The 16,483-nt window shown below is 45.0% G+C and overlaps 1 protein-coding gene across 1 annotated transcript in view; it reads left to right on the top strand.

The window, feature by feature from the left end:
- Window positions 1-16,483, top strand: part of PAK5 (p21 (RAC1) activated kinase 5) — a 288,487-nt gene that overhangs the window by 250,280 nt on the left and 21,724 nt on the right. Inside the window, exon 5 of the mRNA XM_036067827.2 lies at window positions 14,691-15,182. Within this exon, the coding sequence (XP_035923720.2) occupies window positions 14,691-15,182 (492 nt within the window). The remainder of the gene's footprint in view (window positions 1-14,690; window positions 15,183-16,483) is intronic.

Here is a 16,483-nt window from a genome sequence, read left to right on the forward strand (position 1 = left end):
TTGCCAGTACCATACTATTTTGATCACTATAGTTCTGTAATATAGTTTGGAATTAGGAAGCTTTGTTCTTCTTTATCAGGATTGCTTTGGCTATTTAGGGTCAAATATGATTTTTTGTGTGTGTGATATATTTGAACACTTATGGTAGGAAGCTGTTTGGGTCAAGATCATAGAAAAAGTTCTGTCCAGAGGCAATAATGTTTTAGCCCTGGGGCCATATTTGGCCCATTGACCTGGTGCCTCCACCAAATAGTCATTACCAACTTCTGAAAAATCAAGATATTTCACTTAGAATCTTCAACTTCTGGGTTTTAGGCTTCTCTTGAAAAAAAAAAATGGCATGATCTGATATCCCTGGGCCCACATTTTCACCTAGCATTGGAAATGGAATTGGCTGGAGACAAAGTCTCCCCATTAGAGGGGACCGGCCCTGCCCAACCCACTTCATTCAGTTTTCCCATTGGCCTAATCCCTAGAGGCATTTGGGATTTAATATAACCCCCCAGCAATCCCTGCACACTCATCTCACAGAAGGAGAAACTAAGGCCAGAAAGTCATGTAGTCACACTTAAGGTTTCATAGTTAGTTGGTTGCAAAACAAGGACAAAATTCAGGTCTGATGTTTCTCCTAGTCCAGTATTTTTCCCTTTATGTGGGCATACGTTATTTAAGGGGCTCAAGTGCATTTGCCAGTAAAACCCAGGAGAAGCCCCAGTGGCCACCAGAACTCTAGGCTAAGTAGAAGAATAGGAAGAGGATGGAGGGAGGGGATAGATTTCTTCATTCCTAGCTAGATCTCTCTTCCTACAGACTTCCAAATATAAGGCAAAGCAGACCTGCTCTGGAATCTGGTTTTGTTAAACCCAGAAACAATGCAGAAAGCTATTGTGGCTCAGAAAAAAAATTAACATACTTACCCTTGGGAATGTCTACCAAGAGTTTTTCAGCCCTTATAATCAAGGGCTGCTGTTCCATTTCACAGGAGACCCATGAGAAAATCACAAGCAGGGTTAGTGGGAGGGTAGGAGGTGGGAGGCATGTTGGTAATTAAAATGTTTACTTGATTAAAAATATAACATCTCTCTAAAAAGACTTAGGTGCCTGTGATTTTAGAAATGTACTCTTAAAAAATCTACCAATCACATTTGGATTTCCTGCTGAGGGAAGAAATAGAGATCACGACTCAGATAATTTCGCTTTGCCTCATGGAAAGTCCTAGAGGCTGGTGGGTAATGTTCATGTTTCAAATAATAAGAGAAAGCATGAAATTTGTATGGGTCTCCAGACAGAGCAAAAATAAGGAGGGAGAGATGTGTGTATGTGAAAAAGAGACAGACAGACACCAGTTTTATATTTTGGCCTAACGGAGAAAAAATACTCTTAACCCACAGGAAAAACTCCTCCAGCATTATCTACCTAATTTTCCTGTTGACATGACAGGAATCAAGGATGTTATAAATCTGTAGGTATGGCATCTATCTCCCTACTTCTGAAAGTTTGGGGGTGGGGCTGGGGCTGGGCAGATAAAACCTTGGGCAACAAATAAAGCCAACCAAAATCCATCCACACCACACAACTCCAAAAACAGCCTGATGTGGAGAGAGAATGCTTTCCACCGTCCCCTGCAGACAAGTCCGCTTTACAGGGAGGGAAACTGGCTAGAGGCAGTGTCACCAGGCATCTGATTTTGCTCATTCCTGTGCTCTTTAGGGAGCAGGCAGCCTCCAGCTCGCGTGTGTTGGTGCTGACCCAGCAATCCATGCCCTGCTCTGGCTCCAGCCGCTGGGAAGACCCCCCGTGTAATCACAGTTCTGCCAGCTCACTAAGCACTCGCTGTGTGCCAGACACTCTTGTTGCTTTGTTGAGCCTCACAGTCCTGGAAGGCAGGAATTCTTGCCTGCTTTGTGCCTCTAAGGAATCTGGGGGCTCTGAGGGGCTCAGAGACAGCCCGGTCAGTCAGCAGAGCTCATAGCCGAGCTGGGATCTGGCTCTCTGGGCTCAAACTCTTCGCCAGATATTGGACACATCCCCAGTGGCCCAGGAATAGCTTCTGCAGGCACCAAGCCTTGCCCTTGCCTTCTTACAAGCTCCTTTAAATACCTGCAGCCATGAAGTTCCCTTAGGGTGCGTGGTCCTGTCCCACTCAATAGCGGGGTTTCTCGGCCTGGATACTGTGGACATGCTGGGCCTAATAGTTCTCTGTTGTGGGGGGCCGTCCTGTGCACTGGAGGATGGTGAGCAGCATCCCTGGCTTCTACCACTAAGTGCCAATAACGTCCCTTCCTGTAACATCCAAAATATTTCCAGACACCATCAAATGACCTATGGGGAAGCAGGGAGCAAAGTCAGCCCCAGTTGAGAACCACTGTTCCAGAGCTAACCATTTGTCAAGTGCTTTGGGGCATTCAAGGGTGTAGGTCCTAGAGATAAACTGCCTGGGTCCTAGAGATAAACTGCCTGGCTTAAACTCCCAAGAGATAAACCACTAATAACTGGGTGAGTAAATTGCTTAACTCTGCTTCTCCATCTGTAAAATGGGGATAAATCACCTTGTGTGAGGGTTAACTACGTTAATAATTACAGTAACCTAATTATGACTACACCTAGTCTCACATGAATCTGTATGTGTAGCATGTGGACAGGTGACAGTTATGATGTGAAGCTGAGGGTTACCATGTTCCAGGCACCGAGCTAAGCATTTTGCAAACACTACCCAATTTAGCCGTCATGGCAATTCTGGAAGACTTCAAGATCATCTCCTTTTTACAGTGAGAAAGCTAAGACTCAGAGGCTAACTCTTTACGGACTTCCCAAGGATATGAAGGCAAACAGCTGAGTCAGGATCCAAAATTAGGTCCTTCTGACTCCAGAGTCTATATATTCCCGAACATTCCTATTTCCCCAGAAGAAAACCGAGGAGCAGAAAAATGGGTCTGAGGTCTCGGGGCCCAGATGTTCACGCCGCAGGCAGCCCTCACCTTACTGGTGAGGAATGCGTGACGAGTCACAGATGGATTGGGGGCACACGGGGAATGTACTTGATTCTCTCTGTTCTCAGTAGGGTGGGATCCTCCGAGAAGCTCCTTAGCCTCACCCAGACTGTGATTTGTGGGGAAAAAGCTGGGACCACGGGCCAGAAGGAGGCATTGAGAGTAAAGATCCCTGAGACTCTCATATGCACTTACTCTACCTTGAGTGATGGTCTCATTCTGTTTTATGAATGACAATCCAGATGTTCTCACCCATTACAGAAGACATTAAGGGCACAAGTTCTAGAATCCTGTTCCCTGGATTCACACACTTATTGGCTGTATGATCTTGTGTGTGCCTCAGTTCCTTCCTCTGTAAAGTAGAGTGTTTCCATAACTACTTTGACCTTCTTCTACAGATGAAAAAAGATGAGTAAATGTAAAGGAGTCCTCACACGGTGGGCACTCAGTGTTAGCCCCTCTTCCCCGGCATGTTTCTGGTTGGAAAACATGTCACCATGTCTGCTAATGCCAGCCATAGAAATATCCTCTCTGTGTAACCTTTTACATATTCTCAAAATATGGGAACAAGTCCCATGTGACTTTGCCCTCACAGCCATTCTGTGTAGACTAATAAGTTCTGCCATCCTCACCTCAGAGATCCGGGTCACACAAGGCCAGAGTGGCTGTGTGACTTCCTCAAAGCCTGCCACACCTGAGTGACTGAGCTAGCCTGAAGACCCCAGTCCCACCACCCTACTGCTTACTCTACCCTCTAGAATGGGCATGAAATTCTCAGACTTCCCACAGAGGTCAGATGTTAAGAGAGAGCAGAATACCTAGCAGCATTCAAGCAAGAAGCGTCGTCCATAACTCTACATCTGTCGTTAGGATGATGGTTCTTGCCAACCAACCTGTCTATGTTACCCCCACCATCTCCTGTGTCCCAGGCAGCAAAATGACCAGTGCTGCATCCCAGGACAGCCCAAAGAGGTGACATAGTGACAAAGGGTTCTGAGTGATGACAAAGAGTGTAAGAAAAACTGGCACGATTCCCCAGATCTTTCTTCTGGGGTCACCAGTGCAATGGTTTTTCACTGCTTAGCTGTCACTTTGCTTTCCCTGGAAGGAAAAAGCAGTGGAGGCAGTGTGCTTAGTCTTCCTGTGCCAATAACTGAATGACTCACTGTTCTTTGTGGCACTTGCCCACCCAGATTCAGCCAAGGTTCAGGAACAAAACTGCAGCTCCTTACCCCAGCCGAACACTGTCAGAGATCCTGTAGGACCCAATGGGTAACAAAATGGCAATGCTTGTGAAAGCTTATGGGCTGCAACAAAAATCAGAGGTCTGGGGGAGAGAGAAAGGGAGGAAGGGAGGGAGAGGTGCTAATTGCTTAATATGACAATGGGTATTATTTTGATTTTTTTTTTCTTTACATATAGGCACTTATAGGATATTCATTAAGGTTCATAAAACATCCAAAGAGGTGATTCAGAACATCTCAAACATCTGTCCCTTCTGATGGAGGCTTTACATGTCCTTTGCATAAGAATGGACAAATCTTCCCGTGAATATTCCTATGGTTCAAAGTATATTGTGTTTTGGTCATTATGAGTGAGTTTTCCATTACCAAATTAAAATGAAATTAATCTGACCTGGCAATATCTGTTCCAGCTGTCTTGGAGGCCCTGACATACTTGAACCATATTCCGCAGCAGGGAGCTGGTCCCCAGAGGTACAGCTACCCCCCTCTCCCACCCCCACAGCTGCAGGCAATGGCAGATCTCAGGTCAGAGTAATCTGCTCTTGAACAGAAGATGCATTCTTTGAGTTGGGAGCAGCAACTGTAGGGGGTTAATTGGATATACCAATCCAGAGGTGGAGGAAGAGACCTGTATGCTTGAGCCTGCTGATTGAGCGCAGACATTCATTTCTTTAACTAGGCTTTGCCTACTTGTACAGATCATAAGCCACTTGTCCAAACTCTCTCAGCGTCCATTCGCTATATATTCTGTAAGGCAAAGAAACGCACGGCTCTCCTAACTTCACATCACAAGGTAAAAGTTCCTACATGCCTAACTAGGAAGCCCCTGTCAGGGTTTGGGAGATTTCCTTGCAAAACACGAAATATGGTGAATGGCTCTCTGCTGCATGCAATTTGGAAATCCAGCAAGTGTCTGACTATCCAGAACTTAACCTACTTCCCAAGTCCTCTGCATTAGAACCTTAGACACCTTGACTCTTTAGGTGCCCGGAGGTCCTGCTCATGACCACTGTTCCTTGGCAGTGATAGCACGGGTTTGCCTCTCTGAACCAAAATTGAATGGCAGCTCATAGTGTGGGCTGTGTCCCTTTGTCATCTATGAAATAGGGCCACTCTGTTTTGTAAATGAAAATAAGTAATTCAGAGGAAACTGACCGTGGCTGGGCACTCCTCGAAGCCTTGCCTCCAGCAGGAACAGCAGCTATTGTTTTACTAGGATGCAGCAAGCTGCCCCCACCTGCGGGCAGGTGGGGAACGGCCCCCATCAGTGGCATTCCTGCCCACGGCAGGCAGGGAGAATTGGCACGGCAAGACACAACCAGAGGGACACAGGAGAGTAAATACATATTTAAGTCACAGGATTGAATAAATCCTTTTCCCCTAATTGCCAGCCTCTAAAATGTCCCTGCAGAGAAAGCTAGTTACGGATTCTCTCTGGAATTCCTATAGGCAGTCATTTTCCTTTCCCAAAGCTGAGGCTAGTCCTCATATCTTTCCCTTCGAGTCAGGCAAGGACAATTTAAGATGTCCTCTCCCTGCTCAGATAATAGAGGCCTGTGATTCACTTTTATCCCACAGTTGATTTATGTACAGCGAACAACACCCAGCCTGGCTTTTTTCTTTTTGAGCTGAGCAGTCTCTGCTTTATTGTACTCCGAAAAGGTGTATTGGAGCATCACGCTCAAGCAACTGCGACCAGCCACCTCCCATCCCTTGTAGCTCTGTGGGGACTGGAAAGAGAGACTCTCCATCTTTCACCGAGCATTCTGTGGCCCACATTCTTTGGGCGCAGACACACACTCACCCCCCGCCCCCCAGTCCAGCGTGATCTAGCCACAGCCTCCCTGTCACCAGTACGGAAGGCCATGGTGACAAAGAGATGCTGCAGCAGGATTTTTTTTTCCTTTTCTTTCTCTCACCCTCCCCCCACCAAACCTTTTTTTTTTTTTCCCCAGCCTTGGCATAAAATGGTCAAATGATGTTCTACTGCAGAATTCAATTTCACAGTTCAGTTAGGTCCTTGATTACACTGCCAAATTCAGATTAATGTGCATTTAACGAACATGGATCAGGGGAATTCTGGCTGACAGCCAGCTGTAATCGGAGCAATTGATAGCTGTGTGGAGTTTTATGCCCTGTCCACCCCAGCGTACCACTGGTGAAATTGATTGATTAAATGAATTCATTGCTATAATTATTTATAATTTTGATACATCACAAGCCCGTGTCTGACCCTATCCTCGGAGGCTTTGTGCCCATTGTGGAAGGGTAGTCCAGCTGAGTTGTTAGCCCTGGATTATTTATTCCCAGATAATATAGCCTTTTGTTTGTTTTGTGCCCTTATTTTTTGATTGGGTTTGAATAGAGACATGAAAAAGCACATTCCTTTAAGAATTCATTTGTATGGTATGCTAAAAGGCAACTAAAATGGAAACTAAACCATGAATATATGTGATTAACCGTTTCAAAGAGGAAGGGAAACCAAGACTGTTTAGATGTTCTTTTAGTATTTTTAAAGATTTCTGTGGAGAGAATCCCTTTTCAGAATGTATTTGATTTTCAGGGACTGTTAGTGGTCCTCTAGAACTGCCGCTATGCAGTTTGGCAGGCTGGGGGATAATCTGCAAAAGGATCTAGTCTTCCCTGCTTACATCTTGCCATATGGAAATCCCCTGAAAAGTCTGTAGACCCTGGTCTCATTTCTGTGAAGTTACTCTTTCACAAAATCCCCCGGCCATTCTCTTGGGAGGGGTGGGAAGAAGCCTTTCTGGTGTTTCTTTATTGTTTTCCCTCCTGCGTAGTGGCTTTCCTACCCCTGCTCCCAGTCCTGTCCCATGCCTTTGCAATAAGGTCCTCAAAGGTAAACTACAAACATAGATCTTTTGGAAATGGTGCAGGTGGTGGGAAGTACATTGGATTTGCTTGTTAAATACCTGTTACCTCTCGCTGGGCCAACACCACTGCATTGTGGTTTCGCTAAACGATTAAACCCTACATCCCTCTCAAGATACCATACGTCAAATGTGCTCCTTTTTTTTTTTTTCTAGAATATATTTGTAAGTCAGGTTGTAAAAAAGATCACACAGGTCAAGCTTTCCTCCTTTGAAAGTCTTGCTTACGTGCACGAACATGCGCGTGTCTGTGCAAAACAATATATATGGACAAAATCATCAGATTTTTTTCACCCCCTTCCAAATATAGGATATCATAGGAAAGATGATTTAGGGTAGGACAATGAAGTAATTATAACAGTTTAAGAGCCATGTAAGAGGGCCAAGAAGCCTTCTTATAGAAGAAAGCTTGGGCTTGCTTGCTTCTTAGCGGAAGAAAGGGCATTATTGTATCTGAACACAAAGTTTTGGTCTGGCCAATGCAAAAATGAAAGTGATGAATTCTGTACATAGAGATCAGCTCATTTTGCCGTGATGGTTATTTCTTTGTTGTGTATTTGGAGCTGATTTCTCTAAAGCAAGACTTCAAACAAAACAACTTAATTTTCTTTCACCACCACCCCTCCCCCCACCCCAGCCAGGCATTATCGTTCATCATATTGTGGCCCTTGCATTTCTTGCTTCTTGCTCCCAGCTGCCCAGACATCTGAGCTCCCAAGGAAACACTAACCAGGCTTTTGCTCTGTAGTTGTCTTTCCACACCATGCCCACCTCTGTCCTGACCATGTCTACCTTCTTATCATTGAAGGATATCTCTGAGAACATACCAAAGGCCCAAGTTTGAAAGTGACGTTATCTGGATTTAATCCCAACTCTGCTTCTTAATAGCTCTGGGACCTTTGCATGAGCCATTTAAACTCTCTGTGCCTCAGTCTCCTTATCTGTAAAATGGAACAATTATGAGGCCTGTCTCATTATGTAACTTGAGGTTTAAATGCATTCACATGTATAAAGTGCTGAGAAGAGTCCCAGGCACGTGGAAAGCACTCAGCGAATGTCAAATAGCATTAACATTCATATTTATCACTCCTACAAGGATAGACTCCTAACAGAACAGTTGGTTAATGGAAGGGGCCCTACTTTGGCTCCCAGTGACATGCTCCTGCATTTTCTCCAGGAGTGAGTGCCCCAGCCTTGATTATACAGACTGGGGAAGTGACAGCTGGTGGTAGAAATGCCAAGGCAGGCAAGAAAGCAGGACTGTGATGCCAGTGTGCCTAGCACCTAGGACATCTAGACACTCTCCCTGAGAGTGTAAGACTGACTTGAGCAGAAGAACTGCGTTATGCAATCCTCTTGGGGGTATGGGGCCATTTGCCTTGGATTGCTGAAAGGGGCAGTTTCACCTCCCTGAGCCTCCATTTTATCAACAATAAAATGGGATAAATTGCCCCCTTCTTGACTCTCAGAGAAAGAATGAGGGTGCCACAAATATGCAAGCTAGCAATACCATCGTGGAACCCACAGTTGGGTCATTAAGACCCAACTGAGGGCTATAAGTAAGCCAACATGGTGGCCCTGAACAGGGTCACTCATGCCCTTCTCCTTCCCAAAGTCAGCTATTTGTCTGCCATCTTCTCCTTGAACGGATGGAAGCCCGGAGGGCGGACCGCATGTTCTCTCACTGGGGGCAGTCAGTTCTCCTTCCATAAGTACACCTCGAGTTTGGTTCCAAAAATGGTCTCTTGTGAGAGTGGTTGCTCCTCATCCATCCTTTTTTTGAGTCTATGCCTCTTACCAGCCGCCATGAAAAACAAGAGCATGGTTTTGTCTCGAAGACCTCATTTCCAAGACGCTTAGCTCCCAGTGAACAACTCAGCCTTCCCTCTCTGACTGGAAATGGTCCCGTTCACGCAGACAAGGCTCCTCTTCTTTATGCCACTCGCTGGCTGCCAAGAGTAGACTCTGATAATGCTGCTGACAGTCGATAAAGAAGAAAAGTGGCCTGATGCAGTGTGGAGCGGTGCTTGCAATTCCTCCTGGATACAGCTTTCTTATTTTTAATATATCTTCAGAGATCAGTTATACATGCTTGTGGGGAATGAATTCAATTTCTCTTAAAGTACAGGAGCAAATCCTCCACAGAAGACCGGGGGATGCTGCCATGTGATAGCTCCCAGGACAATACTTTCAAAAGGAAAAGTCATGGACCCCACTTGCCTCACACGCTGGCCTTGTAATTAGCCTGGGCCTGGCTAATCTCAAACTTAATTTAAGGGAAGAACCCAGTTGTTTAATTTACGCTGACATTTTCTTCCCCCTCCGCACCTCACATAAACACCCCCGTTTTCCCTGTGTGTTGTCCAGATCCAGGGGCTTAGCAAAACATCAGTGTGGTTTCAAATACAGCATCTTAATTACAATGCAATGTTCAATATATTATAATTAAAAGCAACTTTTCTGATTGTTTTGAGGATTAGTGTATAGGAATACATATGCTACCGGTACGTTATCTTCAATAAATGCCAGCTGGTTGGTTTTTTGTGTTTTTTACTCTTTATTTTTCTCTGACATTCCCACTCTGCTAAGGACTTTCTGTAACGATACCAGCACCTAGAATGTATTGGCCAGTCGCTAGGCAAATCTTTTGATGTGTGTTCAGTCCTTTAGAGATCACGATGACCTAAAGAAGTAGTTATTATTGTTATAACTCCCATTTTACGGGCGAGAAAACCAAAGCACAGGAGTTGGAATAACTTGCCTGAAGTCATACAACTGGTAAATGGCCGACGAGGTTTTTGAAACCAAGAGCCTGTTTTCTTAGACACCAGGTTGCTCTAGGTTGCCACAGTTTAGCTTCCTAAAAGCCCTGTGAGGGAGGTATTTATGATTCCCATTTTACAGATAAGGAACCTGAGGCTCAGAGAGGCTCAGTGAGTTGACAAAGTCGTCAGGGTCAGAATTGAACCCTAAGTATGTCCCTCAAAAGCATGTGTTCTCTTGCTGTACAACCAGGACAGGGCCCTGGCTTCGCAGTACCCTGGTTCCTGCTGGTTCCTGCTGGTTCCTGCTGGTTCCTGCTGGCTGGCGCAAGGCTGTCTGAGTGGCGAACTCACCTGAGTAGACGATGGTGTTCTCAAGACTGGCAAGGGCTGCACTGTCACCTGGGAGCCAATGAACAGGGCAGACGTGAGAATGGTGCCACGGTAACAATGTTAAGGAGCCCACTTTGTGCAGCTCTTGTGGCCAGACTCATGGAATAGACATTGGCTCGTGCTGTGTGATGGGGCAGGAGCTTGGGACACCTGCCGCCTTCTAGATGGCCACCATGGTGCCAGGTCCAGTGAGCAATATACCCCACCCTACTTCACTCCTCTCTGGCATCCGACCTGCTTCATTACTCCTTCCTTCTTGAAATGCTTTCCTCCCTTGGTTTCAGGACCCCCTAGGCCCTTACTCTGTTTCCTACATCACTGGCCACGTCTCTGGTCCTTTATGCAACATCTTCTGCTGCTTCTGGTCTCTGAGTGTTGGGGTCCTTGGACCTTCTCTTACACATGCAACAGCATGGCTTTTAATACCAGCTAATGGCATGATTCTCACCAATGAATCTCAAGTGTGGGTCATCTGTTTCTGCTCTTTCCTGGACTCAAAGCATGTCTCAGTCACCTCAGCAACATTTCTGCATGAATGCTTGATAGTTCTCCCAAACTTGACACGGCCATGCCAGAATTCTTGGTTTTACCATGCAATAGTTACCTCTTGCTGTATAACAAATTATCACAAAACTTAACAATTTAAAACAATAATGAACATTTATTATCTCACACAGTTTCTTTGGGTCAGTTTCCTGTGACTAAACTAGCTGGATGATTCTGGCCTTGAGACTCTCAAGAGGTGGCAGTCAAGATGTCTGCCAGGGCTAGTCCTCTGAAGGCTTGACTCGGGCCAGATGATCACTTCTAGGATGGTTCATATGGCTGTTGGTGGAAGGCCTCAGTTTCTGACTCTTGGCAGGAGGTTTTGCACTTGAACCTCTCTGTAAGATTCTTAAGTGTCCTTATGCCGTGACAGCAGGAGAGAGTCAGAGCAAGTGATCCAAGAGAGAGGGCAATGGAGCCACAATATCTTTTTCAGTCCCAGAAGGCACTTGCTATCACTTCCACTGTATTCTTTGGATCACAGAGATGAGCCTGATATGGTGTAGGAGGGGACTACACAAGGATCCTCAGGTGCCATCTTGGATGGAGGCTGATTACCACACTTCACGAGCCTACCCCTGCCCCTCTACTCCTCATATCATTAAATGGCCTGTTGCTCAGGCCAAAATCCTGGGAGTCATCTTTGACTCTTTCCTTTCACATTTTAATCCAGTCCATCAGCAAATCATGTCAGCTCTATCTTCAGACCCTACCCTGGGCCCCAGCTTTTCTTATCCCAACTATAGCACCCTCTCTAATCTCAACTCACATTGACCACAATAAGCTAACTTGGCATCCCTGTTTCCACCTTTGCCACAAAGGTCTCTTCTCCTCCAGCATCCAGAGATCAACATCAAGCTCATATCTCTCTTCTCTCCTCAGCAAACTCCAGTGGTTCCCACCTCACTTGGAGTGACTGCCAGTGCCCTTGCCATGACCTACATGATCATCCCTCTGGCTGCTTTTCTGGCCATTATTCCAAACTGACTCCCCTCCATACCAAAAGAGCCTCTGTGCTGTTTGTGAAGCCCGTATTTGCCTAGAACCCTGTGGGTGCTGTGCCCTCTGCCCAGACTACCCCTCCCCACATAGACATTGCGCCTAATCCCTCCAATGGCACACTCTCAGAGATGCCTTCCTTGACCTTCACATCCAGGATGGCACCTCACTCATTTTAACCCTTTCCTCTATTTCCCTTCCTATCTCTATTACTACTGGACTGCATACTATACATTTATTGGTTTTCTTGTATATTATCTGTCTGCTTCTCTAGAATGTGTAAACCCCAGGAGGGCAGAAATACCATCCATTTTTATTATTGCTGGATCTTCCCATGGCACCTGAAATGGTGCCTAGCACATAATAGTGGCTCAAGGATTAATTTGTAGACTAAATAAATTAATGAATGTACTGCATGGGAGCAATGGGTTTATTTGGAAAGATACCACCCAATAGAACTTTCTGCAATGGTGGAAATGTTGTTTATGCTGTCCAATGTGGTGGGTACTAGATACTTAAAATGTGATTAATGTGACTGAGGAACTGAATTTTTTTATTTTAATTTTATTTTTTTATTGATTTCAATGAAGTAGCTACATGTGGCCAGTACCCACCATATTAGAGTAGATCTAGATCCTTGGGGTGGATGGGGTATGGGGACATGTCCACATCATTTCATGTACACTGCAGTAGAGAGGTAGAGCCTTCCTAGGGTACTGTGTTAAGAAGGAGCCTGAAGTCCAATCAAAAAATCTTTTTTGAACATCTTTGGTATACACAGCATTGTGTTGTCATCAGAATATCACACAAGAGGGCAGTGATTGATTAGTGCCTTCTGTCCTGGGCAAGGGGGTGAATGTGTTATGCTGTGGTATATTTACCAGACATGACCTCAGTTTTTCCAGGGCTAGTCAGGGGTCCTTCCTGATCCCTCCCAGGGAGTGATTACTGGAATGTACACCTAGTGTCCTATAAACCTCTCACTGACTCCCCCCTCATCCCTGCTCTGTCTGCCCTCCCTATTCTCCACTGAGTTCCCTCAATCCAGTCTTCATAACTAGAGTAGAATGTTTTCTGCAAGAATCTTTTTGAGGGATGACCAAATTTCCTTTCACACACACACTCCTGCAAATGTTGGCTACTTTCAATTATATTTCTACTTATTTGATGAGAACATTGCATGTGTTTACCTTATGGTCCACACTGAAAAGCTGCTTAGGACAGGGAGCCTATTTTCCCTTTTACATATATCTGCTAGGTTATGTGTGTGGATAGTACATACCCCCCTCTAGCATATGAGTTCAAAAGCATGGGGAAAGCATTCTACCCATGAAATTTCTCACTGAAGACTAACATCCTTTAATGACAGGTGGGATCTTTTATTCCTGAAAAAGAAAATAGGGTCTAAATACCAAATAACACCTTGGATAAGGCACATTTTAACTAAAACTCTCCCTGTGGTTCACATGAGTGGGAGAAGGCCCTTTCCTAGGAGCAAAGAGTACAGTTGGTGCCCCAACTGTATCCCTTAATCACCTATTGTTTCTATCTGCCAACACTGCTTTCCTTTGTCTAAAGCGGTAGTTCTCAGCCAAGAGCAATTTTGCCCATATTCTGGGGACATTTGGCAATATCTCAAGAAATGTTTTTGGTCATAACTGGCAGAAGTTAGTAGATGCTACTGGAATCTAGTGGGTAGAGTCCAGGGATGCTGCTGAACATCCTGCAACACACAGGACATTCGCCCACATCAGAGAGTTATCTGGACGCCAAAATCAATGGTACCAAGATTGAGAAATTCTGGTCTAAGCGCTGTCTCTTCCCACTAGAGCCTACCAGCCCAGGACATGGCAAGTCAGAAGTGCCAGGAAATTAATATTCATGGAAGCAGATGTTAAACAGTGTTTTGAAGGGAGCTGGTGCATAAATACCCCAGCTCTTGGCCCCTCAGATGGGACAGCTCCAAGGTACATGTTTAATATACTCTCCCAGGGCGCAGAGTTACCTGGTGGTATTAGGTTCCAGTTGCTTGATTGGTAACTTGCTGTGCATGTTGGGGTTCACCAGAGAGACAACCTGTGGCGGGGGCTGTTTGTGTACACAGAGAGAGCCTCTCCTCTGTGGATGACATCAATCATTTCACTTAAAGCTTTTAACTGATGGGATGCAGCGTACCCACATTATGGAGGGCAATCTGCTTTGCTCAAAATCTACTGATTTAAATGTTAAGCATATCTAAAAAAAAAAAATACCTTCACAGTATCTAGACTAGTTTTTGACCAAACAACCAGATGCCATAGCCTAGCCAAGTAAACACATAAAATTAACCATCATACTCAATGACTCAGCCTTTATTGGTTTTCCCTTTCCTTGTCTCACTTCTCCTGGAATCACCTCCCACCACTGCATTTAAATTCAGGTCTCATAGTCTGCTTCTGGGTTTGTTCGTTTTTTTTTTTAAGATTTTATTTATTTCTCAGAGAGAGAGAGGGCATAAGCAGGGGGAGTGGCAGGCAGAGGGAGAAGCAGGCTCCTTGCTGAGCAAGGAGCCCAATACAGTACTCGATCCCAGGACCCTGGGATCATGACCTGAGCCGAAGGCCGACGCTTAACCACTTAACCGACTGAGCCACCCAGGCGTCCCTGCTTCTGGGGATTTTAGTAGGGAAAGGGGGAAAAAACCAGCTGGATGGGGAGGTCGTAGGGTAAAGGGTAGAAGCAGGAGCAACCTCGGACCTCACAAGGTAAGCATCACCCACAACCGTATCATGCACGGTGCTCTTCATTCAAGCCAGCTGTGGCTTGGCTCACTGCGGCATTCAGATCTAGCATGTGAATATTCTCCATCTGTGTCTGTCTTCCCAGGTGGATTACGATCGAGCACAGATGGTCCTCAGCCCTCCGCTGTCAGGGTCTGACACCTACCCCAGGGGCCCCGCCAAACTACCTCAAAGTCAAAGCAAAGCAGGCTATTCCTCAAGCAGCCACCAGTACCCATCTGGGTACCACAAAGCCACCCTGTACCACCACCCCTCCCTGCAGACCAGTTCCCAGTACATCTCCACAGCTTCTTACCTGAGCTCCCTGAGTATCTCATCCAGCACCTACCCCCCACCCAGCTGGGGTTCCTCTTCAGACCAGCAGCCCTCCAGGGTGTCCCACGAACAGTTTCGGGCTGCTCTGCAGCTGGTAGTCAGCCCAGGAGACCCCAGGGAATACCTGGACAACTTTATCAAAATCGGAGAAGGATCGACCGGCATTGTGTGCATCGCCACCGAGAAACACACGGGGAAACAAGTCGCTGTGAAGAAGATGGACCTCCGAAAGCAACAGAGGCGAGAACTGCTTTTTAATGAGGTAGATGGTGTGTTCAGATCACTCTTTCTCTCCTGTGTAACGTTTACTTCCCATTTCAAAAATATTACCTGTACAGTTCAGGACATCAGAAAGCACTGGAAATATAAATACAAAAACCATGCTCCCACAATCCTTCCTTCTGGTCTTCCTCTATGCGTGTACGGCTGCTACTTCTATAAGGTGCCTCATGCGGATCAGCCCCCGTGCTAAGCACTGATCTGGCTTGAGTCACACAACCAACCTGTGAGACAGAAAGATGTTATTGCCATGGCCACGAGGAAATCTGGACTCAGGTGAAGTGACTAGCCCAGGGTCACATACAGCAGGTTGATGGCAGAGCTGGGATTTGAATTCTAGCAGATTCCAAAGCCTTGTGCTACACTATCTACATGGGTATATATACATGGTCGTGGTACCATGTATACCCTTTGTAGCCATTTTTTTTAAATCTCAAAAGAGGTTAGTTTACCAATGGATTCTCACTCTTTAGGAACTTTAAGATACGTGTTCCTAACTATAGCAATGATGAATTCTTCCTGTGGAAAATATGGAAAATATAGAAAATGTCCCATAATCTCACAACCAAGAAATAGCCTACATTAATATTTCAGGATTTCCTTTCTTTATTTTTTTCTCTTTAGAGAAAGTGATATAGAGTATTGACTTACAGAAAGTTTGTAACAATGAGGACCCTCACTGATGGTCCTGTTTCATTCTCACTGGCACTGGATACTGTCAAATTATCTCTGTTAATCTGATAGACATGAATAAATCTTCCTGCTTTAATTAACACTATTATTACTAGGGAGGGTGAAATTACTTTTATATGTTTTTAGGCCATTTTTATTTTATTAAACCATATGTCCTTTGCACACTTTCCAATTAGGGTGGTAGCATTCGTCTTATTGATAAGTGAGAGCTCTTGATATATTAACGAATTAACCCTTTTCTATGTGTTGCACGTATTTTTCCACTTCATTTGCCTTTTACACTTATTACTTTAAAGTTCTAAAATGCACATATTTTTCCACTTCATTTGCGTTTTACACTTATTACTTTAAAGTTCTAAAATGCACATAGGTGGAAAAATATGAATACCTATGTCTAAGGACATAAAATATTTTGAAGTAATAGTCATCTATTGATTTTATGAGAGTTTAGGGAAGAGAAATGAGCTTTTGTGGATGGAAAATTTAGGTCTTAAAGATAGCAAGTCAGGATTCCAATGTTAGCTAATACGTCAGTCTCCAGCAAAGGATGCACCACTCACATCTCCTAACAGACATTATAAAAATGCAATC

Source organism: Halichoerus grypus, chromosome 10 (assembly GCF_964656455.1).
Source record: "Halichoerus grypus chromosome 10, mHalGry1.hap1.1, whole genome shotgun sequence".
Lineage (NCBI taxonomy): Eukaryota > Metazoa > Chordata > Mammalia > Carnivora > Phocidae > Halichoerus > Halichoerus grypus.